We start from the raw sequence: 23769 nt of genomic DNA on the forward strand, positions 1-23769 counted from the left end.
AAGGCTTTTGGGTGGTGGGTGTGTTGGGAAGGGGCGGGGCATGATAGAAACCCATCTAAGGTTGTAGACTGAAGAGAAACTAGAATATTTCTCCATTCCACCCTCAACCAGCTGCACAAGTTCCCCCCCACACACACACACCAATCCTTCACACCATTTCTCTCCATCCCCACCCCACCCCATCCCAGCCAGTGGTCACCAAGCAACCACACAAAGGGAAAGTGGAGAGAAGGGCCTGAGAGGCCCAGGCAGAGCAGAGTTAGTAACCCAATCCTCCCTTATACCTGGGAGAGAGAGGGAATAGAAAGGCTTGTAAGAGAAGGGACAGGATTGGAAGGGCGAAGAGATGGAAAGAGGAGTAACTAAGAAATGGATGGGGAACAGGCAATAATAGAGAGAACTAAGATGTGAAGAAGGAATAAATGAGTCACAGGAAGGGGCAGACATTTAAGACAAGGGTAGAGGAAAGAGTATGAAGCAAAAGACACAGAAAGAAAAATAAAAGAGCAAAGTCCCTAACATTTCGGTGGTGGGTGTGTGACCCCTGCCAGGGCAGGCTGAGAGGCCAGGAGGGGGTCCAATGAGGGAAACAGACTCTGTCCACCAGGAACTAGACCCCCTCTTTTTGCAGCAAGGTGATAGAGGAAGGTGAGGGACAGGGCAATCTCAGGCTCGAAAAGGAGAGAATAATGGGGGAGACCTGTGTAGACTATACAATAGCTCAGAATTCCCTTGAGCGCCCTAGGCCTTGGTCCCCAGAGCTCGAGTTTCATGAACCCTGTCTCCCTCTAGCGGTCACCAGAACAGACCTTGGTTGGGAGGTGCCCTCTTAAAACGGAACTTCTTTATAGGGGTACTAGATGGAAAAGGTCTCTTAGTCTGGGACCCCCTTGTCTGGGGTGTTCTCTAGGAGATGAGGGAGGAAAATTGAAAGTAGTCAATGGGTGTGCTCTGATCCTCCAACCTAGGAAATCCATTCCTCCTATTTGTGAAGGGACTCAGACTTTGTTCAGCCTCTCCTATATTCCGATTTATGTACAGACATCCCAGTTCAACACCCCACTCCCCTTCCAGGCCCCAGGTAGTGAAAGGGTATCCATTCTCCAAAGGACAGCTGGCTCTGGAACTTGTGTGGATCTCCATGTGGTCTTTACCCGAGGGACAGCTGTAGTCCTGCTTGGATTGAAGCCCAGTGATGGGGCAGTTCAGGCCAAAGTGTGTCTCTCTCTGAAGTTGGCATATTATTGAGAAGGAATAGGCATTTCAGGGTTCCAGCTATTGGACCTTATCTTGGCCATACTTATCTGGTCTTCTTCTCCCTACTCCCAACCCCCTTCACACACATTCACACTGGCACACACACTTGCCCCCACCCTCTTTAATCAGGGATTCTCATCTTGGGGCACTGTTGTTCTGTTTCCCAGTCCCCAGCCCACTCCCTTCATGTATGATAGTGGGGTACAGACTTCTCAGACACACGGGGGCTGTGATTCAGACTTTAATGACCGTGGTAATTGTGGGGAGCATGAAGATGGTGGTGACTCGGGTGGGTGGCAATGGGGGAGGAGGGAGAGGCATGGCTCTGCTACAGCTGGGGGAAAGAGAGGAGAATCTAGGGAAAAACCTGGGGATTTAGGGCTAGGGAGGGATCTTTAGCTGGGGGGAGGGGTCCCCACACACAAAGGAGGTAAAGCATAGGACATTTCCTTTTACCCTTCCCACTCCTGCTATACCTCCTTACCCATGGTCACTGTGGCACAAAGCTGAATGAGACATGGAAAAATAGGCCTTTGTGACAAGACATGCTCAGTCCCTAGGGTTCCAAGGAAATAAATAAATAAACAAAATAAATAAACATTACATAAATAATCTCAAATTAGGTCCTGCCCCTTATGCCAACATAACATGCCAAACACACGTAACACACATCCAGCATACACAGCACAAAGACTATACACATAACATTTCGGTTCATGGAACATGTGCAAAATGGATAAGCATATAGAACCAAAACATACCCACACAAGTGGAGAGCATGTGTACCTCCTGTCCCAGCCCTTCTCCAAACATCTCATGTAATGTACCCTGATCCCATCACTGACCCTGACACCCAAGCTAAGCCCCTTCCACCTTCCAGAGGCTAACCCTCTTCTGCAGTTCACATTCCCCTCTCCAACTCTGAGAAATGAGAGAAAGTAAGAGGAGAAAGGGGCAGGGAGCTGAGAGTAGTATGACTCCAGGAAAGAGACCATTCAGGAGAATGGGGAGCAGGGAGTTGAAAGAGAAGGCCAAGCTAAGATGAAACTGGGGCTGAAGAAGTTGGGGAAAGAGGGAAGAAGGGAAGACAGGGAGGATCAGGACACATTCCAAGGGGCTTGGAGCTGCAGGGCACAGGTTGGGGAAGTGAGAAGTCACAGTTCACAGAGTTGGAGGGGGAGGCGAGGCACAGGAGAGAGTGGTCACAGCACGCTGGGGTTGCGGAAATTGTGCCCAGCAAATCGAGCTTCATCTCCCAGCTCTTCCTCGATCCTGTAACAAATGGAGTAAGGAAGGGGCAAACCAGATCAGGAGTGGCAAGAGGACCAGCCACCCATCCTACCCACCAAGGACTCTCACTCTTCATCCATAGCCCCTCCCAACTTTTTTTGGAAGGAGGAAAACGATCAAGACTGTGATGATATTATGAATGATATCAAGATTCAAAAAAGAAAATTGAGTAGTTATATTCCTACTTTCTCATTTTTTATAAAATCTTTTATGAGCATTACTAACTCATACATCAGAAGCTTTCTTTGTAAAAATAAAAAAGAGCGTCTGCCCTTTCAAATGCCCTTTACAGCAGAATACATGTATAGTTGCATTTTGACTGAAAAGTCCAGAAATTAAAAGAACCCACCTTATTAATTTTTATGAAGCATTTATCAGCTCCCCCTCCCAACTTGTGCTCATGGTTTTGGCTCCAGAGAGAACACTTCTGGGATGACCATAACCCTCCCTACCCAGAATTGCTCCATTCCTAACACTCAGAGGACCACCCTTCTTCCTTAATTTTTTCTTACCTCATAAGCTGGTTGTACTTGGCCAGACGCTCAGAACGACATGGGGCACCTGTCTTGATCTGAAAAAAAAAAAACCCAACCCAGAGAAAGACTCTCTCACTATCTTCACAGGCTCTCACTATGCAATCCTCCCCCTTAAACTCCCCTGGTGTCTTTAAATTCCTAGAGAAGATACCTTGCTCAGGATCTATCTCTTAGCACCTCTCCTGTTCCTTCATGCCAATCTTTATCTAATGTGGCACTTTTAGGTCAGTCTCATGCTCACTCAACCTGTAATTTTCCTTCCCAAACTTCCCCCAAACCAGCTCCCTTTGTATCCTTTGGGGCCCAGCTCAAAGACCATCTCATCCATGAAAACTTCCTAGAACCCCACCCCCAATCAAAAAAAAAAATTCTTATTCTGTCTCCTCCAGTGACTAGCACGGTCTTCTCACTGCCCCAGCAGGCACTTAGGAAATGTTGTTGAAGTCATTCACCTGGCCTGTGCAGAGCCCCACGACTAGGTCAGCTATGAAGGTATCTTCTGTCTCTCCAGATCGATGACTCACCATGACCCCCCAGCCATTCTCCTGGGCCAGCTTACACCTGCCACACACACACACACACACAAACACACACCTGTCACTGACTCCTAGGATCAGTACCCCTTCCCCTCAACACACAGTGGGTACTGATTCCCCTTTCCTCAAAACTGGCTCTTACCCTCACCCCTTCAACTTTTCAAAGAGAAAATCTGGAGATAGTTGGTCTGGGGGATCCAAGGACTTTATGGGACAGAAAAACTGAGAAGTAAAGGGAAAGGTTCTTTCTCTTCTCTCTGGAATGTGTGGGGCTTCCTGACAGAAGAATAGGGCTTGAAACAGAGGGTCTTGGGGGTCATGGTCAGGGATGGGGCAAGGGGCTCACTCACGCTTGTATGGCCTCCGTGACGGAGCCAATCTGATTGACCTTGAGCAATAGGCAGTTGCAGGCTTTCTCTTCTACTGCCCGTTCAATTCGCTTTGGGTTGGTCACTGTCAGGTCATCACCCACAATTTGGATGCCCACGTTAGCTGTAAACTTGGACCAAGCGGCCCAGTCGTCCTGGTCAAATGGATCCTCAATGGATACAACTAAAATGAAGAGATGAAGGGATCAATAGTCTCATTAGGCCAATAGACCCAGCCAAGATCCCCACTCCCATCTTTTCCAAAAAGTCACAAACCTTCTGAATTGGAAGAGATCCTCAGAAGTCATCTTAGTTATTTATCCTTCTCATCTCCAGGTAGGCCTACCTCTAATTCATTCTTTGCTAATGCCAAGGGAAGACTCCACAGCTTTCTTTGGTCACCCATCCTAGCATCTCATGCTCTGTCTCTGGGGCCTTCTTTGTAACTACCTTAAATCATCCCTCTCTATTGCTATATCAGTCTAATTTCTCCTGCTCTCTTCTCAGGGACAATGGAAATCATAAATTCTTCCCATTCCTGGAATAAGAACTCTGGGTCTCTACTCCACCATTCTTATCCCTACAATCCCCTATGTTTATGAAGCCCAAAAAGGGCCCCATGATTTGATTCAGGGTTTTAGCCAAGATGAACAGAATGGAGACTTGTGTTTAGCATTTACATGCAAAACATAGTTTCTACATATTACATCAGTTCCTCAACCATGCCTACACACAGTATCTCCATGCTACACATAGCTGCATACGATGCCTATAGGGAGGTGCAGAATAGTAGGAAAAAACACTGGCCTCAGGAGTCAAAATACAGGAGAGTCACTTAACCTCCCTGAGCCTCAGTGCCCTGATCTGTAAAATGGATGTCATAATATTGGCACTTTCTTTGCAGGCTACTTGGCAGAGTTGTGATGAAAGTCTTTTGTAAATGGCAAAATTCTATTTAAATGCTTAGTCTAACATTATAGTTACATACTCTGTACAGCATCCTCACACTGTTCATGGCCTCCTCATGCCTATATTCTATAAGTATTATTTTCACTGTACATTGGTGTCTTCCAGTTATGTACTATGTTTCTATACATCACTGTTATGTCTGTATAGAAAAAACCTTGTTTTTTTATAACTACAGCCATGCCCCTGTTTCCTTTAGGTCCCATCCTCTTCCCTGAGCAAGCACCTGGGTAGTCTCTGACGAAGCCTTGATAGAGGGCACCCAACTGGTCCCCAGAAATGTATCGAGAAGGATCAGCAGGAGACTTGAAGTCCAGGTCATATTTGCCATCACGGTAAAATTCAGAGGCAGCAACATCCATGCCAATGACAATCTTTTCTGTGTAGCCGGCCTTGTCAATAGCTTCCTTCACCAGCTCCAGGGCTGAGGAGTGGGGGTGGGGTGATAAAGACAGAATTAGAGATAGATACCAGGTGAGAAGGGAGTTGTGAAAGGAGGGGAAGAGACACACACATACAATATGACATTCTCACAGCTAAAGCTTCTGATAGGATTTCCTAAAGTCTCTGATGGAATAGAACTTGTATAGATCAGGAATTTTGATTATTTGAAAAAAAAAATCTAGGAAACCAGCCATGCTGGTGGCAATCTTCTGGACCTGGGATGGTGAAAAAGGGATTGTGGAGGCATGGAACTGGGGAAAGAGGTGGTGCTTCTGGGCCCTGAGATATCATATTCTTGTATGGGGCTTTTAAAAAACTAAGCCACTAAAATTTGGCAAGTTTCATTAACCCAATATATTCCATGAACTAATGAATCCATTAAATCTTACTGGTAACCTCCCCTAACTCCCAGAAATCCTGTAGGATCTAGGAATCTTACAGATACTGAATGATCTGTGTGAGTGGGTAAAAATTTGTTCTCCTATAACTGGGTATGCATTAGAGAACTTCCAAGAACCAGGTAAAAATTCAGTATTATCTCCAGGGAGTAGAAACAATGAATCTCATGAGACCAAAAGGGTGGTGCTGTGCTTCCCTCAGGATCTGGTTGGGTAAGTGGCATATTTTGAGAGATGGTATAAGTGGGTCTCCTTAATGGGGATAATTTAGGTATATCTCCAGAGACTGTATGGGTTGATAACTAGAAATCTGCAGGGGTGGAAAATCTTATAGGACCATGAGAATGGCTCTCCACCACTACCAGACTTACCCTCACTGTTCTCCAGGATATTGGGAGCAAAACCACCTTCATCCCCAACATTGGTAGCATCCTTGCCATACTTGTCCTTGATGACACCCTTGAGTGTATGGTAGACCTCAGCCCCAAGCCTCATGGCATCCCGGAAGCTCTCAGCTCCCACAGGAAGGATCATGAACTCCTGCATGGCTAGCTTATTTCCTGCATGGGAGCCTCCATTGATCACATTGAAAGCCTGGGAAGTAAAGGGAAGAAAGAGGAGTCAAAGGGCCCCACCCCTAAATTCCCTGATACAGACATCCTCCTGCCTGAGCATCCCCCACCCCCAGCCTTCATTATCTGCCTGACCTCAGTCACTCCCTGAAGTAAACTGTTTCATTGCTCCCCTCCCCAAAGGGGGCTATCTTTTTCTTTATCTCCCCGCCTCAAATCCTGGAAGGTATAACTCACAGGTACAGGGAGGATGAGATCCGAGTTCCCAGCCAGTTGGGCAATGTGGCGATAGAGAGGCAATTCTCGTTCTGCTGCCCCAGCTTTGCATATGGCCAGAGACACACCCAGGATGGCATTGGCCCCAAATTTGGCTGTAAGATTTCAGAGATATGGTACTCAGGACAAAGGCACAGAAGTAGGTACCCTTCTCTTGCTCCCTGACTCCTCCCTCCTTTAAAAAAATATGAAATGGTTTGGGCGGCTAGGTGGTGAAGTGAGTAAAGCACCAGCACCAAAGTCAGGAGGACCGGAGTTCGGTTCTGGCCTAAAACACTTAACACCCACACACACAAAAACTAGCTGTGTAACCTTGGGCAAGTTACTTAACCTCAATTGCCCTCCAAAAGGCAAAAAAAAAAAAAAGAAATGTTTTAATGAGAACAACATTAAACATCAATGCAAAATTGCTTAGTAACTATTTGTTGTTGAGTTGTTTTTCAATCATGTCCAACTCTTCATGACCCTATTTGGGGTTTTCTTAGCAAAGAAAGATACTGGAGTGGTTTGCCATTTCATTCTTCATTGCATTTTACAGATGAAGAAACTGAGGCAAACAGGGTGAAGTGACTTGCCCAGGGTCACACAGCTAGTAAGTGTCCGAGGCCAGAATTGAACTCAGGAAGGTGAGTCTTCCTGACTCTTGGCCTGGCACTCTATCCACTAAACCACCTAGCTGCCCCTTAGTAACTATTTACATTTAAATTAATCATTTTCAAGAAAGAAATTATAACACAGTTTTTCAATCCTTCCAAGACCCTTCAGGAAACTTTATTCATTCATTCTCAATCACTTTTCCTTATATGATAAGAACTAGTGTGTTCCATTTTTCTAGTTCTTTTTTCACTCCCCTTGGGTAGACCATAAAGATTTCCCAGGTCTTCAAGCAGAAATCAGCCCACTTCTGATTGAAAAAACTTCAATCTTTTCCAATGTAACAGAATACTATTGTGTCAAAATAAATATAAAAGGGATGTTTTCAAAGAACCCTTAGAAGATTTGTAGGAACTGATAAAAAGTGAACAGCACCAGGAAAATAATTTATACAATAACAACAGCATTGTAAAGACAAACAACCTTCAAAGACTGAAGAACTCTAATCAATGCAGTGACCAACCACACTTCCAGGGGACCAATGATGAGGTAAATTACTTGACCCAGAGATGCAGAATGAGACATATTTTTGGACACGGCCAATGTGAGAATTTGTTTTGCTTGACAATGCGTATTTGTTTTAAAAAAGTTTATTTTTGTTTTTTCTTTTTTTTTTTTAATGAGGAGGGGAAGAGGTGAAAGGGAGAAAATGAATTCTTTTTTTTTTTGGAGGGCAATTGGGGTTAAATGACTTGCCCAAGGTCACATGGCTAGTTTCTGTGTTAAGTGTCTGAGGCCTCATTTGAACTCAGGTCCTCCTGACTCCAGGGCTGGTGATGAGAAAATGAATTCTTGTTAATTTTTTAAAATGCAAAAATTAGAAAAAATCTCAATCTACTGAAGGAGGGATGTTGAGGAAGAATTAGGATATATATTATAGATGATACATATACATATATATATATAATCAAAAAGAAAAATTGACCTTACTTCTAGACATTTAGAAGGAGACTCCACTTACTCTCCTATTATTATTGCTATTATTGTTAACTCACTTTTTATACTACTTGATAGTTTACAAAGTATTCTGCAGTCATTAATTAGTTAATATTAAGTTGTTCCTCATAACAATCCTATGACATAGGTAATGTTGAAGTAGGTAAACCAAGTCAGTTTGTTCTGTGTTTGCTGATCAGATACATTAGAAACAATATTTTATGTGGAAAAAAATAGAATTATAAAAATATTCAAACAGTTGTTGCCTAACTCTTCTCTATCAACAAATGTCCCACCTTGGCATAAGAAATCTGGATCTTATATGCTCATGAAATTTTTCATGGAAAACTAGTAGTTTGTAAATTTAGAGGCCTACTTCTATTTAAGCTTTGTGTATAGCTTCATTTTAAAATAGCTACAAATTTTTAACCCTATGGCAGTATTATGTAGCAGACAGCCAACTAACCTCGGAGCCAGGAATACCTAGGTCCAGGTCCTACAATGAACACATGTTGGCCTGTGTGACTCAGCCAAGTCACTTACCTGCTGTTAGTGTTCTGGGAAACTCTCTAAGACTAGAAATGTCAGAGAAGATACTGAATTGCACTGGCAGTTAGAACTGCCCCAAATCACTGGTTCAGACCCTATCCCTATCCCCATTTTATAGACAAGAAAACTGAGAGGCAACTTGGTTGCACAATGGATAAAGTACTAGGCTGGGTGGCAGAGACCTGAATGCCCAGTATTAGCTGGGTGACCCTTGGAAAATAACTTTTCTCCTCCTTAGTTCTTCCATCTGCAAAATAAGGGGGTTTAACTTGATGGCTTCTCAGTTTCCTTCCAGTTCTAAATCTATGGTCCTTTGACTCAGATGATACTTTTTTCAAGGTTAACCAGCTAAGTGTTAAGATTGAAGACTCTTCTGACTCTGAAACCATTGCTTCTTTCCAGAACACTGCAGCTCCCTTGGTACCATGTCCAGTCTTCCCCTACTATGTCCCTTTCTCCTTGGACTGTTGGACAAGTCTTCTTTTTGTCTACCTCATCAGTGTAACTGATCACAGAGGATCCTATAAAACCAGTAGATGTGATAGATCATAAGATTAAAAGGCCACTAGGATTATGGGGCTAACACAAAAGGGGTGAAAGGGAAGGATGCCAGAGGGACAGAGTCAGTGAGGAGAGAAAGGGCTTTTGCCCGCCTTCTGCCTCCTTGGAATGAAGCATTCACCTCTGCCCCAGCTCTTCCCCTTCTGTACCTTCTACCTCCCTGCCCAGGACCCCCATCTTACATTTGTTCTCAGTCCCATCCAGCTCCAACATCAGGTTGTCCAGCTTCTCCTGCTCTACTACAGAAAGGCCCTGTGCAGAGACAGTCATTATTATCCCTGGGGCTGAGACAGGACAGAGAGGGAAAAAAGAGGTTTTCTCCCCAGGCCCAAATCCTGTTCGTCACACCCTGATTACCCTGCTCCATTTATCATAGAGACTACTGGGCTTGGATGCACTCAATTGACATGTGCTCCACGACAACAATTTGTAATGGAGACTACTGGGGGGGAATCTGGGCACCCTCTGGTGGGATTAGTGAGTCCTAACCAAATTTTAGTAGGATCCTGTCCCAGGCCCCATATCCAAACAGAGTGTCCAAGAGATAGAATGTTCCCTTTTCCTCTGAATCCAGTGAAAGTCTATGATACATCCCTTCCTTCCTCTCCCCTCCCCCCCAAGAAAGAGAAAAGCCTTACAGAACTGATCAGTGCAGGAGCAATGGTATTATTGATGTGATCCACAGCTTTCTGTACACCTGAGAAAAGGGAAGAAAGCCAGGACTGGGATTGAAGCATCAGGAGGAAGAAAGGGGATTCTGGACAAAGGAAAGACGAAGGGTGTGGGGAGAGGGGCAAGTGGTCCGGGGACCTGGGATGATATGGGAAATGGGGAGGGAATGAGATGCTAGAAGGAGAAAGCCTGAAATGAAGGAACTAGTGGGAATGTAAAGGAAGAAATAGATAAGGGGGCCTTACCTTTGCCCAGATAACGAAGTTTGTCCCCATCCCTCAGTTCCAGTGCCTCATAGATGCCAGTAGATGCCCCACTGGGCACTGCTGCCCGGAAAAGACCTGAGGGCAGGAAGGGAGTGGCAGCATAGGAATTGGGAGCAGAGAGAGGATGCTATTTGGATAGGAATTTCTTCATTTTTTCAGAGTCCCAACTCCTACCAGAATTTCTCCAGCCATGCCTAGAATCCCTAACTACAAATAACATTTCCAAAACATGGAAACATAGGGAAACACAGATACATAAGCCTGGAAACATACAAACACAGCTCGACTTGGATGACCAGGAACAAAACATATATGTGTGTGTATGTGTGTATATGTATATACACATCCCAGGACCCTATTCCCTATGGGAATTCATCTTCTGCAAGTGTCCACTCCACATAGCAACTGTGGACTCCAGATCAGGTCACTCAATTTGCCCCAACAGCCAGTTAATCCCTAGTAAGATTTATACTTATGATGGAGATTGGGATGGGAGATAACTGATAGGGGATTCAATCCTTATTCATTACCTTTGGCTATGTAGAGATCCACCTCCACTGTAGGGTTACCACGGGAATCCAGGATCTCCCGGGCTTGGATGCGCTCAATGGACATGGTGTCTAGAATCTACTGGTGGAGAAAAAGGGGAGGAGAGAAGTTAGATGCTGAAGGGGTGGGGCTAGTGTGGGAGGGGCAGAGAAAGGAAGGGACTGGGAGGAGGTCACTGCAGTAAGGGAGGAAAAAACTGGCTGCAGTGAGGAGAGGGGAGAAATGGAAATGCCCCCATCCTGGGGAATGGGGAGCAAAGAAGGAAGGTCACTGCATCAGAAAAAAAGGGGGGGACATGACTATAGGGAAGAGGGGTCCTGCAGTGAGGGTAAGGAAAATCTGGCTGCAGTGAAGACAGGGGAAAGGAAGAAGTACCCTCTTGGTGGGGGTGGAAGGAAAGAAGGTCACTGCATAAAAAAAAAAAAGGACATGACTTTGGGGGGTGGGGCCCTGCAATAAGGAAAAGGGGCTTGGTGGAAAAGCATTCCATGGGAAATGTGGACCTCTCTCCCCCTCAGTAGCACACTTACCAGCCAGCTGGGATTTCCCCAAGGTATACCTAGATTGGGAGTGGCCAGCCTCTTCTCTGGATGCTAAGAAGAATGATGAGTAGCCAAGGTCTCCCCTCCCCCTGGAGATGCTAAAAGCCCCTTATTTGAACATCTATGACTCACATCCTTAGATTGTCAGCTCCCCCACCCTTTCCCAGTAGCAAATTTCTCTCCAAGGCTCCTCCACACATATTTCTTCTACTTCCCAAAAGCTGAGTATGATGGGGGAGGGGCAGGAGAGACATGGGAGGTCTGGGGAATCAGATTCTAGTCTAGTGGGGGCTATGCTGTAGTTGAAAAGGGGGCAGAGTGCCAAGGCTGAGAAGATAGTACCCATCCACACCTCCCCAGGAGCCTGACATTACCTGCATAGTCGAAAAATGAGGGAAAAAAATGGGGAGAGGTGAGGAGGAGAAAGTTGAATTAGGGAACGTGAGAGAATGGAAAGGGGCATCCCCAAAATGCAGAACCAAGGGGTTGTGTCAAGATGGAAAGAAGTAAAAATAGTAACGTCAATAAAAATGAGGGTGTTGATGAGAGTTAAATTAAAAAGGAGCAGAAGCTTAAGAGATTATGACACAGGTGATGAAGCAAGTATAGAGATTTTTCGATCAAAGACAGCAATAGAAACACAGATGAGGTAAGCAAGCAGAAATAGGGAGACATTCATAAAGGGTCAGAGAGACTATATTGGGTGGGTGGGAAAGGGCTGGACTTTGGGAGGAAGATGATGGAACAGGTGCACGGAGCCATCCTGGAAGGACGATGAGGGATGGATGGCACAAGGGGGACGAAGGACCGGGGAGAGACGGCGAAAGGGGGGCTGGGGTCTCACCTTCCTGCGGCAGAGCGGGTGGCAGCGCGGAGGGAACGGGAGCCAGGAGCGGGGCGTGGGCCGCTGCAGATCCCGGGCGGGCAGGCAGGCGACAGAGAGCGGCCCCGATAGGGCCTGCGAGATGCATGTGACCCGGAGCCCCGATGAGTCAGAAGGCGCCCGCTGAGCCGCACGTAGGAACGGAGCTCAGGTGGGGGAGTCGGGAGCCGGGCGGGAGGACCAGGCTGGAGTTGAGGCGCGCGCTCGCGCGCGCACACACACACTCGCACCCCAATAGGGCATCGTCAGCACGGGGATTCAGACAGGGTCGCACCTCTAGACTGACCGTGCCACACACACAGGACCTGCATTTTAACTGACACTGACACATCGGCAAAGAGACCGGATAAAACGGTGACATATACTCTGACAGTGACATCTGATACACAGGCTGTCATGCAAGCTGGCACCACTGACTCGGTCACACAGAAACTCACACCGAGGTACAAAAGTCACAGGGATGCCAGTGGCCTGAATTTCTTTATTGGAAAAAGAAGCAATTCGACCCACCCAGCTCCCAAGCACACCCACCCCACCTCTCAAATTTGTTTTACCTTGTCAAGATTCAGAGCAGTGTTTAAATCCCCCCATTCTCTCCCTTCCCTTTCATGCGTGCCTGGACCCATGCCCCCACCAGTTCAACTGAGAAAAAATAAAAAGTTTTTTTAAAAAAGCAATTTTTTTCTTTATCACTCCTTTCACAGATCCTGAGCTGTAAGTACTTCCAACTCCTGGGATCCAGAGGGAGGAGGAATGAATGGGTCCTCTTCCTTCAAGGATGGACTAAGGTTATGTTCTTTCCAAGGGAAAGAAGAAAGTGATGGGGAGACCAGTATCACACATATTACCACCTCAGAGGACAATTTCTTCAGGGTCCTGTGGGGGAGGGCAGAAGTTAAGATTTTCTTCCTAGGCCCTGTTTCCCTTCCTCCTGTGGTCTCTTCTTCTCTTACCTATCTGTATCCTTTCCTCTGTCTTCCTGTCTTTTCCCGTGTTCTACCTCTCTTTCCTCTCATCCATCATTCTCTTCTCCACCCTCTGTTACTGACCCCTCTTCTTCTCTCCTTATTCTTTTCTTTTGCTCTCCTCCCCCCTCCCTTGCATGTCTTTCTCCCTCCCTCTTCTCTCATGGTTATTTTTAGTTTCAGATTTTTAGTCCTAGTTTTTTCTCTCCTGGCTGCCTTTTTCACTAGGTCCAGCTGTGTGTTCCTTTCTATTCCCCTCCCCCCTGCTTCCATCCTCTCCCTCATCTTCTCTTTTCTACTTACCCTTTGCCTACTAGTCTCTATTTGCATAGGAATCTACCCCCCAAATTCACTCCCCTGGTCTCCTTGGTTCCTCATTCCCACCTTTTGCCCTAGCTCTCAAATAATCAGAACAAGATCATAGAATTGGGGTGAAAACTTTAGGGATCATTTAGTCCCAACTTTTCCATTTTAAATATCAAGAAACAGACCCAGAAAGGTTGAAGAACATGCCCAAAGTCACAAGCAAGAGAGCCAAGAGGCTCTGACTGCAGGTAAAGTGTTTGTAGAGATCAGTGAAGTTAGAGGTTGAAGAGATAGGCGGCCCAGGGCACAGAAAGCATAGAGTAAAAAAAAGCCTCTAGTCAAGAAGACCTGAGTTCAAATATGACTTTAGACACTTCCCAGTTGTGTGACCCTGAGCAAGTCATTGAACCTCTATTTGCCTCAGTTTCTTCAACTGTAAAATGGGGTTAAAGAAGCATCCACCAGCAGGGTCACGAAGAGGATCAAAGGAGATGCTATTTGTAAATCACTTGGCTTTAAATTTATAGTGACTGGTAGGTGCTACATAAATGCTTAGTACCATTCCTCTGCTCCCTCATCCCACCACACTCCAATTGGTTCCAATACCATACAGCTTTCTACTTTTCTTCTAGCATCCTCAGACAAGCTTCCTGGAAATCTTCCCACCTCCCTCTCATCTCCCATTTGTCCCTCACATAACCACTGGTACTTCGTGCCCTCCATCATTCCCCTATTCTGAGACCCCAGACTCAAGTTCCTCCAAAGTTTTTCTTTGCCTAAGCCCTCTCCTTTCCTTTTTTAAAATTTTTTGTCTCCACTCTGTCCTTCCCAAGGAACCACCCCCATTTCCTTTATTCCTCCCCCTTATCTGAAGAGCCATTTCCCCTAGATTTCTTGGTTACTTCCACTACTCTCCCTGGGGACAGTCTCTGGTGCCCTGCCCCTCCCCCATCCTTGCACCCCTGCCCTGTCTTCCCTCTACCTCCTTATCTCCAAACTGATCCAGCTCTTGTTCCGTGTCCTGTTCTTGCTCTTCCTTTAACCTCTGTCTAATTTCATCAGCCTCTGCCCGTTCTTCTTCCTCATAGAATTCCTTGTCCAGCCGTTCCAGTTGGGGTATTTGGATCAGGGCTTCTTGCCTGTAGTCAGTTTCATCTGTACATGGGTTCTCCAACAGGATCAGGGCCCGAAGTCGAGGCAACTCTTTCAGGTAGATCAGCTCTCCTAGATTCCCCACTAAGTTCCCCCTGTAGAAGGGTTTAAAAGAAACTCCTCTGTCTAGAGTTATATTCCTTCTGCAGAGAGTAATTTTCCTATCATGTTAATTCTTCTCCTTGATAAACTCCAGTGGCAACCTTCTTCTTATAGGATTAAATACAAGCTTCTTTTCTATTTTCTTTATTTATCTATGTGTACATTTGCTTTTATGTTTAAAGCCCTTTCCACACAATTCCAATCAACCTTTCCAACCTTTTCACTCATTGCTCCCTTTCATTAACACTACATTTCAGCCAAACTGACCTCTCTCTCAACTTATGATATGGTCTAGAGTCTGCTATAGTCTCTGTCCTTTGTATAGACATCCCCCATGCCTAGAATGCATTTCCTCATCCATCTCATAGAAGTCATAGTTTTGTTCAGCTCAACTGCCACATCCCACACGCAATTTTCCTAATTTCCCCTCCACCACCACCCCCATCTCTCCAACTAGTGTCTTCCCCTAAAAATTACCTCATTTTTAGAGTTTATTTTGGATATACTTTTATATACATATAAGTATATACATGTTTCCCCAGATAGAAGGTAAGACCTTTAAGGGCAGGGACTGTTTTGTTTTTGTATCACCAGTATCTAGCTAGAACGGTGTCTGACATGGAGTAGGCATTTAATAAAGGCTTGTTGATTGATTGTAGAGAGCAAAGAGCCATTTGTGGCCTGGCCAGATGGGAAAATGGTGAGTGGCAGAAGCTATACTTGGTGCACTTCTACAGGTGCTGAACAATGGCTTCTCCAGACACTGGTCATTGGCTAGACATCTTGAAGATTTGCTGAACCTATTGTCCAGATGCAGTCTAATCCCCCTTCTACACTGGCTCCCACTTCTTTAGGAGACTCTCTCTTGATAGAATGGGGTGGATTATCTCAAATAATAGAGCCCAGAGAAAGCTGTTACAATGGAGGGGAAGAGCAGGAAGGTGAAAGGGAATGAGTCAACCATACTGTCATTGGATTTGGCTTAAGGAGGGAATAACACACATATTCAAGTGGGTATCTTACCCTACAGGAAAGTAGGGGGGAAGGGCATAAGATGGGGGATGATAGAAGGGAGGGCAAATTGAAGGAGAGGGTATTTAGAAGCAAACACTTTTGAAAAGGGACAGGGTCAAAGGAGAAAAAGGATAAATGGGGAGACGGGATAGGATGGAGGGAAATATAGCTAGTCTTTCACAATATGACTACTATGGAAATGTTTTGTATGACTACACATGTATAACCTATATTGAATTGTCTTCCCAGTAGGGAAGTATGAAGAGGGGAGAAGGGAGAGAATCTGGAACTCAAAGTTTTAAAAATAAATGTTAAAAAAGAGACTCTCTCCCATTTCCTTTAGCCTGACTACCATTACCCCTGGAAAGTTAAAGAGCTAGAGAGGAAAGATTTTAGGGAAGTAGAGGTAAAATTCAGGGAAAATCAAGGGGTTTAGGAGACAGGAGATGGCCAGAAAATTTGGAGCATAGGAGGCAGGGCAGCAGGGTGGATAAAGCCAATACTGTTGTGTGTTCTTCATTTTAAAAATTTATTTTTTAGTTTACATCATTCATTTCCACAAGATTTTGAGTTACAAATTTTCTCCCCATTTTCCCCTACCCACCACCCCAAAACAGCGATCCCACTGAATATCCCCTCCCCCAATCTTCTCTCTCCTATATCTTCCCCCATCCCCCTTCTGACTTTCTAGCAGGGCATGGTGGATCTCTATGCCTGTAATTATTTCCCAGTTACATGTAAAATAATAATAATATATGTATATATTTTAAACCTCTGAATTCCAGATTCTTTCCATACTTCCCTCGTCACCCACCCTTACTGGGAAGATAGGCAGTTCAGTATAGGTTGTACATGTGTAGCTATGCAAAACATTTCCATAGTGTATATATTGTGAAAGACTGACTATATTTCCCTCCTTCCCATCCCACCCCCACTTGTTCTATTCTCTACTTTGATTCTGTCCCTTTTCAAAAGTGTGTGCTTCCAACTTCCCTCCCCCTAAGTCTGCCCTCCCTTCCATCATCCCCCCTCTTATCCCCTTCCCCCCTACTCTCCTGTAGGATGAAATACCCTATTTACTGTGTATGTCATTCTCTCCCTAAGCCAAATTCATTGAGAATAAGATTGACTCATTCCCTTTTGCCTTCCTGTTCTTCCCCTCCATTGTAACAGTTTTCCCTTGCCTCTTCTATATGATAGTTTACCCCATTCTGTCTCTCCCCATCTCCTCTCATTATATTCCTCTCTCACCTCTTAATTTCACCTTTTAAGTATCATCCCTTCCTATTCAACTGGTCCTGTACCCTCTAAGTATACCTGTAAACATATATACACATATTCACATATGTATTCATATGCCCATATACCCTCCTATATAGACATATATATATTTCTATTCCCTTCAACTATTTTCATACTGAGAAAAGTTTCATCAGTTACAATTATTGTTTTTTCATGTAGGAATGTAAATAGTTCAACTTTGATAAGTTCCTTATGATTTCTTTTCCCTATTTACCTCTCATGTTTCTCTTGCTTCTTCTATCTGAATGTCAAATTTTCTGTTCAACTATGGTTTTTTCATCAATAATGCTTGAAAAGTCCTCTATTTTATTGAATGACCATATTTTCTCCTGAAACACGATACTCAGTTTTGCTGGGTAGGTGATTCTTGGTTTTAATCCCAGCTCCTTTGCCCTCCAGAATATCATATTCCAAGCCCTTTCATCCCTCAGTGTAGAAGCTGCCAGATCCTGTGTTATCCTGATTGTGTTTCCACAGTATTTAAATTGTTTCTTCCTGGCTTCTTGTAATATTTTCTCCTTGATCTGGGAACTCTGAAACCTGGCTATAATATTCCTAGGAGTTTTCTTTTTGGGATCTTTTTCAGGAGGTGATTGGTGGATTCTTTCAACCTCTATTTTGCCCTCTGGTTCTAAAACATCAGGGCAATTTTCCTTGAGAATTTCTTGAAGGATGATTTCTAGGTTCTGTTTTTGATGATGGCTTTCAGGTAGTCCAATAATTTTTAAATTATCTCTCCTGGATTTTCCAGGTCAGTGGTTTTTCCAATGAGATATTTCACATTGCCTTCTATTTTTCATTTGTTTGGATCTGTTTAATAGTATCTTGATTTCTCATAAAGTCATTAGCTTCCATTTGTTCCAATCTAATTCTGAAGGAATGATTCTCTTCAGTGACCTTTTGAGATTGTTTTTCCATCTGGCAAATTCAGCTTTTTAAGGCATTCTTCTCCTCATTGGCTTTTTGAGCCTCTTTTGCCATTTGAGTTAGTCTATTTTTAAGGTGTTATTTTCTTCAGTCAGGTTGCTGACTCTCATTTCATAATTTTCTTGCATCATTCTCATTTCTCTTCCCAATTTTTCCTCCACTTCTCTTATTTGGTTTCAAAATCCTTCTTAATCTCCTCTATGGTCTGTAACCAGCTCATATTTTTCTTGGAAGCTTTTGGTGCACGAATTCTGAATTTGCTGTCTTCCTCCTGTTCCATGCTTTGATCCTTTTTGTCCCCAAAAAAGGAATCCAGAGTCGGACCGCTGTGTTTGCCTTGCTTCCTTTGCTTGCTCATGTTGCCACTCAATTACTTGACTTTTGAGCTTTATGCCACAGTAGAACTCTGCTACCAGAGGGGGGAGCTTTGTCCCAATAGCTGAGGTTGTCTCAGCTGCAGGAGCTGTTAGTTGGCTTCCCTCTCTGAAGCCTCCACAAGCTCTGGCAAACTGGTCACACACCCCAGTACCTCCACCCTAGCTAGTGATCCAGATCGAAGCAGGTAAAAGCAAGAGCCATTACCCCTCAGACTGGTTGCTTGGTACCCCTACAATCTGCAGGCCAGGAGTTCTGTAGCAGCCATACGGCAGCAGCTGCACGGTCGCTATACCTCACCTGCTTCTCCCTCCAGGGGGCAAAGGCCTGACCACACTCCTGATCTCCCAGTTCACCAAGTCCACACTGCACTGACCTCTCACTTTGTCCTTAGCCTCTATGGGTTGATAATTTTGGAAACTGCCACAGCTGCTGGCAATCTGAAGTCCCTCCACCCAGTGGCTGGTTGTGGCTTCCCTGAGGCTAAAACCTCAGTCTCATTCGGGGTTGGGCTCTGCTCCCAGATTGCTGTGCTGGCCCCTTCCTGCTGGCTTGCCGGGTTGTCTTCAGTGGGAGGTTAGCTTCTCTATGTCATTTTGTGGGTTCTGTAGCTCCAAAGTTTGTTCAGGGTCACCTTTTACATGAATTGGAGGAGGTGGAAGTGGGAGCCCCATGGAAGTCCTGTTTCTACTCTGCCTTCTTGACTTCGTGTGTTAATTTTTGAGGAGGACCAATGACATCATGGGGTGATATCTTGACTTGTTCATGAATAGGATTTAAGTGAAGCCAAGCTGTACAAAGTCTCACTCTCTCTTTCACAGTCATTGAGTTCAGTGGCAAGATGAAAGTCATGTTTCAACTGCCTTTATGGTCATTGGAACAAATTGTTCTCATCTGCCCATTCCAGTCTTCACATGCTTGGAACAGACATCCCCCAAACTCACCAATGGTTTTGAGGCCTATTGGTTATCTTCAACCCAATTTAGTCCATCTGCTGAAACAGTTTTATGAGGGTGTGGCTGTTGCATCAATAGAAGTAAGGAAGGAAGAGAGAGAGAGAGAGAGAGAGAGAGAGAGAGAGAGAGAGAGAGAGAGGAAGGAGGGAGGAAAGAAGGGAGAAAGGGAGGAAACAGGGAAAGAAGAAGGAAAGGAGGGAGGAAGGATTAATTAAATGCTTACTATTTGCTAGGTACTATGCAGTTCTTTATAGATATTATCTCATCTGATCCTCACAACAACCCTATTTTTCAATTAGGGAAAGTGAGGCAGAAGTTAAGTGATTTGCTCAGTCACACATATGTGTCTGAGGCCAGATTTAAACTCAATTCTTCCTTACTTCCAGGCTCAGTGCTTTATCCAATATGTTACCTAGCTGCCCACAGAAGGGATTATCTCTGGGGAAGTGGAGGGGTGGGAGAGTGGGAATTAGAGTTGGAGAAGGATTTTTAAAGTTCCATGCTGGAGAGGTTTTAGGAATAAGATTAAATTTGGAGGAAGGAAAGAGTACATATACAAAAGGTTAGGATTAGGAAGGGGAGGGACACAAAAGTACCATTGGATTGGATGAAAGTGAAAGGTAAAATGATAATCAGGAAATAGATTCAGTTTGGGTAACAATCAAGGTGTAGGGGTGGCCAGGTAGCACAGCCAGTAAGAGCACCAGCTCCAGTGTCGGGATGACCTGGGGATCAAATCTGGGCTCAGATACTCAGCACCACACCCAGAAATAACTGGCCGTGTAACCTTGAGCAAGTTACTTAACCTTGATTGCTTAAAAAAAAAAAAGAATCAAGGTGTAAAGTCAAAATCTGGGCCCAGGTCCTGAGGATGGCAGAAGGTGGGTATGGGAGGGTGGCAAACATACCGAAGATTGAGGTACTGCAGGGACTTCATTTCACTAGAGAAGCCACTCAGAACACTGATCTGGTTGTCCCGAAGATGCAATGTAGTGAGGTAAGTCAGTCCTTCAATTCCTTCTATTTTCTTCAACTGGTTCTGGGCCTACACAGAACAGGCTGGTTAAGGAGAGACAAATTGAAGGGAATTCATGGACAGAAATATATCAATAAAGAAGAAAACCAGCACAGAGAAACAGAGATAAAGGGGAAGAGAAACAGAGAGGAAAAGGATGGGTAAAGGAGAGGAAGCCAAGGTAATTTGTTACCCCACAGAAAGCCAGGACCCTTTGGAGTTGGGTCCCTTAAAAGTTGCAGCTCCTCCCTCTACCGTCCTTCTCTCCCAAATTCTCTTACTTAGGGAGTCCTATGCCCAACAGTCTTGTGTTTCTGCCTGAGAGTCACCAGAATGTCCGTACGGTGGTCCATACTCATATTGTAGGCATAGAAAACTGTGATCTAGATACCTGGGTTCCCTTCCCAACTCTGTAACCAAGGGGCCACTGCTCTCAAGGGATCAGGATCATTGATGTCCTGGAAACATGTTTTCCAAACCCTCTCGGGACCCATGGTAGGGTCATGATGAGGGTGAAGCCAACACCAAATAGTCCTGATAGAGGTTTAGATGGCCCTGCATCAACCATGCCATTCTCCCCTCAACAATAACAGAAGTTATACAGTAAGACTCAGAGAGGATTTGTGATTTCCCCAAGAGAACACAAAGAGTTGATCAGGACAGTTATACTAGAACTTAGTCATGTTGCCTTTACTGTGCTTTCTACCCAACCCTTAAAGGCTACCAAGAAGAGATTCTTCAGCTTGGGGAGTTCGATTCCCAGGGTACTCTCCAGCTGGTTCCCTCGGAGCTCTAGAGTGTGCAGGTTCACCAGCTTTTTGGGGTCCAGGCCTGTTACCTTCTTGATGTTGTTCCCTGAGGAAGGCAAATGTCAAATGTCAGGGCGCATTTGAAATGGTCATGTGATATACAACATCTAATCTAGAATGCCACTTGACAGAGCAAAGGAAGGAGTCTGATCAAGCATATAACACAATGTGGTGGAGTGGAAAGAACTTTGGATTTTAAGTAAGAAGACCTGGGGTAAATCTCTACTACCTCTCTCTCAGTTTCCCTATATGTAAAAGGAGGGGGTATTAGCTTAAGATGGCCTCTGAGGTCCCTTCCAGCTCTAAAGCTGTGATGCTATGACCTTGGACCTGAGTCTCATCTATTAAATGAAGGGATTGGATTAGGAATTCTTCATGGTGCTATGATATGGCAACATTACACCTCTGCCCACCCAGAGAACACCTTTGAGATCCAGGCTGCCCAGTCTGGGATGGTTGATGCCTTCAGTGTCAGTGATTTGGTTGTAGGCAAAGCTGGCAATCTGTAAGTAGGGCAGCTCTGACATCTGAGCGCTCTGGAGCCGGTTGTAGTCGACCTTGAGCCATAGCAAGTGAGTCAGGTTGTTGAGTGGTGACAATTCTGTCAGCCGGTTCCCAGACAGATCCACGTAACGCAAGTGGATGTAGGAGGACAGCAGAGATATATCAGTCAGTTCCCTGGACAGTAGTGAAGGGAGGGAAGCCAGGGCTGCTGTTAGAATTAGGGACTGAGCCTGAGAGCTGGAGCGGGGAAGAGAGTAGTTGGAAGACTAGGGAACTGGTTTGCAGTGAGAAAAAGAAGGCCAGAGGGATTGAGATGGGGAAAACAATTCAATTCTATGCAAAATCAATCAATCAATCAATCAATCATCATGTGAGTCAAGAGGCAGATTGGCCTAGTGGAAAGAGAGTGAGTCTGCTACCAGAAAGACCTGGGTTCAGGTTCTGCTTCTGACATATACTGGCTGTGAGACCCAGAACAGGTTGCTTAATTTTTCAGTGGTCTAGGTCACTCTCTAAGAAGTTGCCAAGAAGATATGAAATTGCATTGGAGGAGGGAATTCTTTTCCAGAGGCTCCCTCCACCAATGAAATCACAAGTCCAGTTCATATCCTGATGGCTGATGGCTGTATGCAACACACAGTGCTAAACCTAGTAAAGAAAGGCAAAGAAACAATCCCTTCTCTCAAGTAATTTACATTCTACTAGAGTGACAGAACTCCTAGAAACGTCAATTAAAGATATTTTGAGCATTTTCAAGTGGGAGCAATCAGAGAAGGCTTCCCTGAGGAGGTGCTATTTAAGCTGAGCCTTGAAAAGAGATAAAGACTCTCTGAGCCAGGGTGAAGAGGGAGTTTTTTTGTTTTTGTTTTTAAAGCAATCAGGGTTAAGTAACTTGCTCAAGGTTACATGGCCAGGTGTTTCTGGGTGGGTGCTAAGTGTCTGAGCCCGGATTCGATCTCCAGGTCATCCCAACACTGGAGCCGGTGCTCTTACTTGCTGTGCTACCTGGCCGCCCCTAAGAGGGAGTTTTATTACAGTGTAAAGAAGCCTGTCATGTAATACTGAGTTTGGGGAACAACTAGTTTTCTAGTTCAACTGGGGCAGAGAATTCATGAAGGGGAGTGATGTGAAACAAAGATAGAAGGATAGGTTGGTGACACCTATATTTTATGCTAAAGGCAATTGAGTTGATGTAATTATGAAAGATAAAGTAGATTCAATAAGATAAAGTAAGATTCAATGAGGGGATGCCTCAAAGGAGAGAGAATGCCTTAGGGAGAGAGGAAGCTACAGGGAGAAAGGGGCTGGGATATCATAGAGAGTACAGAGCAGATAAATTATGGAAAGCAATAAATAAAGAGGCAACAGGTGAAATGAGGAGAGGCAAAGATCGTGTAGTGAGAAAAGAGGGGATGCAATGGGGGAGCCAGAATGAGGGACAGAGAGTTAGGAAATCAGCACAAAAGGGAACAGGCCCTAAACCCCAGCTTTTCTTCTTTCCTTGCTTAAGAACAGCTCTCAGTGACCAGCTACACTATACCCTTCCCACAGGACTAGAACAAGAGTGGTATAGACCGAAACCAGAAAAACCTGGGGCAAGGGGTTAAGAGGGAAGATTTCAGTATTAGCTACAGTTCCTACAAAGCACGTCTGCTTCTCCCTTCCCCTTCAACACATATACACTCACCTATCCTTGGCCTCTAGCTTCACATAAGCATGGGAGAGTCCATTGCCTGTCTTGCAGAGCAAAGAGAGACCTTCCTTCATTGTGTCCTCTGTGATGGGATTGGGGATGAACTGGAAGAGGACATAGGGTCAAGTGTGCCTTTTTTCACTCTCTAGGCTCCTGTGACTTCACTTTAGGGTCCCTCCCTGCCTATGCCCTTACCTCCTCAGCCTCTTCCCCTCCCTCCTTCTCTTCCCCTTCTTCTGCCTCTCTGTTCTCCTTTTCCTCCTCTGCCACATCCTGGTCTGGATCATATTCTTCCAAGTCCTCATCATCAGACATCTTCCTTCCTGGGGTTGAGACTCCTTAAGGTGAGGATTGGTCAAATCCTGGAAAGAAACACGGGTCCTGTAACTCCCCC

General features: G+C 44.9%; 3 protein-coding genes across 5 annotated transcripts in view; all 3 read right to left on the bottom strand.

Moving 5' to 3' along the window:
• The window catches only part of EMG1 (EMG1 N1-specific pseudouridine methyltransferase), a 370137-nt gene that overhangs the window by 73379 nt on the left and 272989 nt on the right, over positions 1-23769 (bottom strand). The gene's annotated exons all lie outside the window — the stretch shown is intronic.
• Positions 1486-12422, bottom strand: ENO2 (enolase 2). Of its 3 annotated transcripts, XM_069101565.1 has the most exons (13): positions 12217-12422; positions 11361-11423; positions 10812-10911; positions 10261-10356; positions 9982-10040; positions 9526-9595; positions 6605-6738; positions 6167-6389; positions 5180-5377; positions 3970-4171; positions 3536-3644; positions 3060-3118; positions 1486-2529 (listed from the first exon to the last, which is right to left on the bottom strand). In XM_069101565.1, the coding sequence occupies exons 3-13, from the start codon at positions 10894-10896 to the stop codon at positions 2460-2462; spliced, it is 1305 nt and encodes a 434-aa protein (XP_068957666.1). In that variant the 5' UTR covers positions 10897-10911; positions 11361-11423; positions 12217-12422; the 3' UTR covers positions 1486-2459. The 3 variants fall into 3 exon arrangements, with proteins under 3 accessions (XP_068957666.1, XP_068957664.1, XP_068957665.1); XM_069101563.1 differs by lacking the exon at positions 11361-11423 and having other exon boundaries at positions 10812-10908; XM_069101564.1 differs by lacking the exon at positions 11361-11423.
• On the bottom strand, positions 13108-23705 carry LRRC23 (leucine rich repeat containing 23). Its single transcript, XM_069101451.1, has 7 exons — positions 23571-23705; positions 23370-23479; positions 21603-21856; positions 21094-21224; positions 20263-20399; positions 14509-14773; positions 13108-13131 (listed from the first exon to the last, which is right to left on the bottom strand). The coding sequence occupies exons 1-7, from the start codon at positions 23688-23690 to the stop codon at positions 13108-13110; spliced, it is 1041 nt and encodes a 346-aa protein (XP_068957552.1). The 5' UTR covers positions 23691-23705.

The sequence above is a fragment of the Petaurus breviceps genome, unplaced genomic scaffold, assembly GCF_028583685.1.
Source record: "Petaurus breviceps papuanus isolate PSGF00001 unplaced genomic scaffold, PetGlider_PUasm1.0 470, whole genome shotgun sequence".
NCBI lineage: Eukaryota > Metazoa > Chordata > Mammalia > Diprotodontia > Petauridae > Petaurus > Petaurus breviceps.

Coding starts and splice junctions, on each gene's coding strand:
- ENO2 (XM_069101563.1), bottom strand. CDS start 10,896: ATGTCCATTGAGCGCATCCAAGCCCGGGAGATCCTGGATTCCCGTGGT. Junction 5,378..6,166: donor TATCCTGGAGAACAGTGAGG/GTAAGTCTGGTA, acceptor CCCACTCCTCAG/CCCTGGAGCTGGTGAAGGAA. Junction 4,172..5,179: donor CTTCGTCAGAGACTACCCAG/GTGCTTGCTCAG, acceptor TCTTCATTTTAG/TTGTATCCATTGAGGATCCA.
- LRRC23 (XM_069101451.1), bottom strand. CDS start 23,690: ATGTCTGATGATGAGGACTTGGAAGAATATGATCCAGACCAGGATGTG. Junction 21,857..23,369: donor AAGCTAGAGGCCAAGGATAG/GTGAGTGTATAT, acceptor ACTACTGTCCAG/GGAACTGACTGATATATCTC. Junction 21,225..21,602: donor GGGCAGCCTGGATCTCAAAG/GTGTTCTCTGGG, acceptor TGCCTTCCTCAG/GGAACAACATCAAGAAGGTA.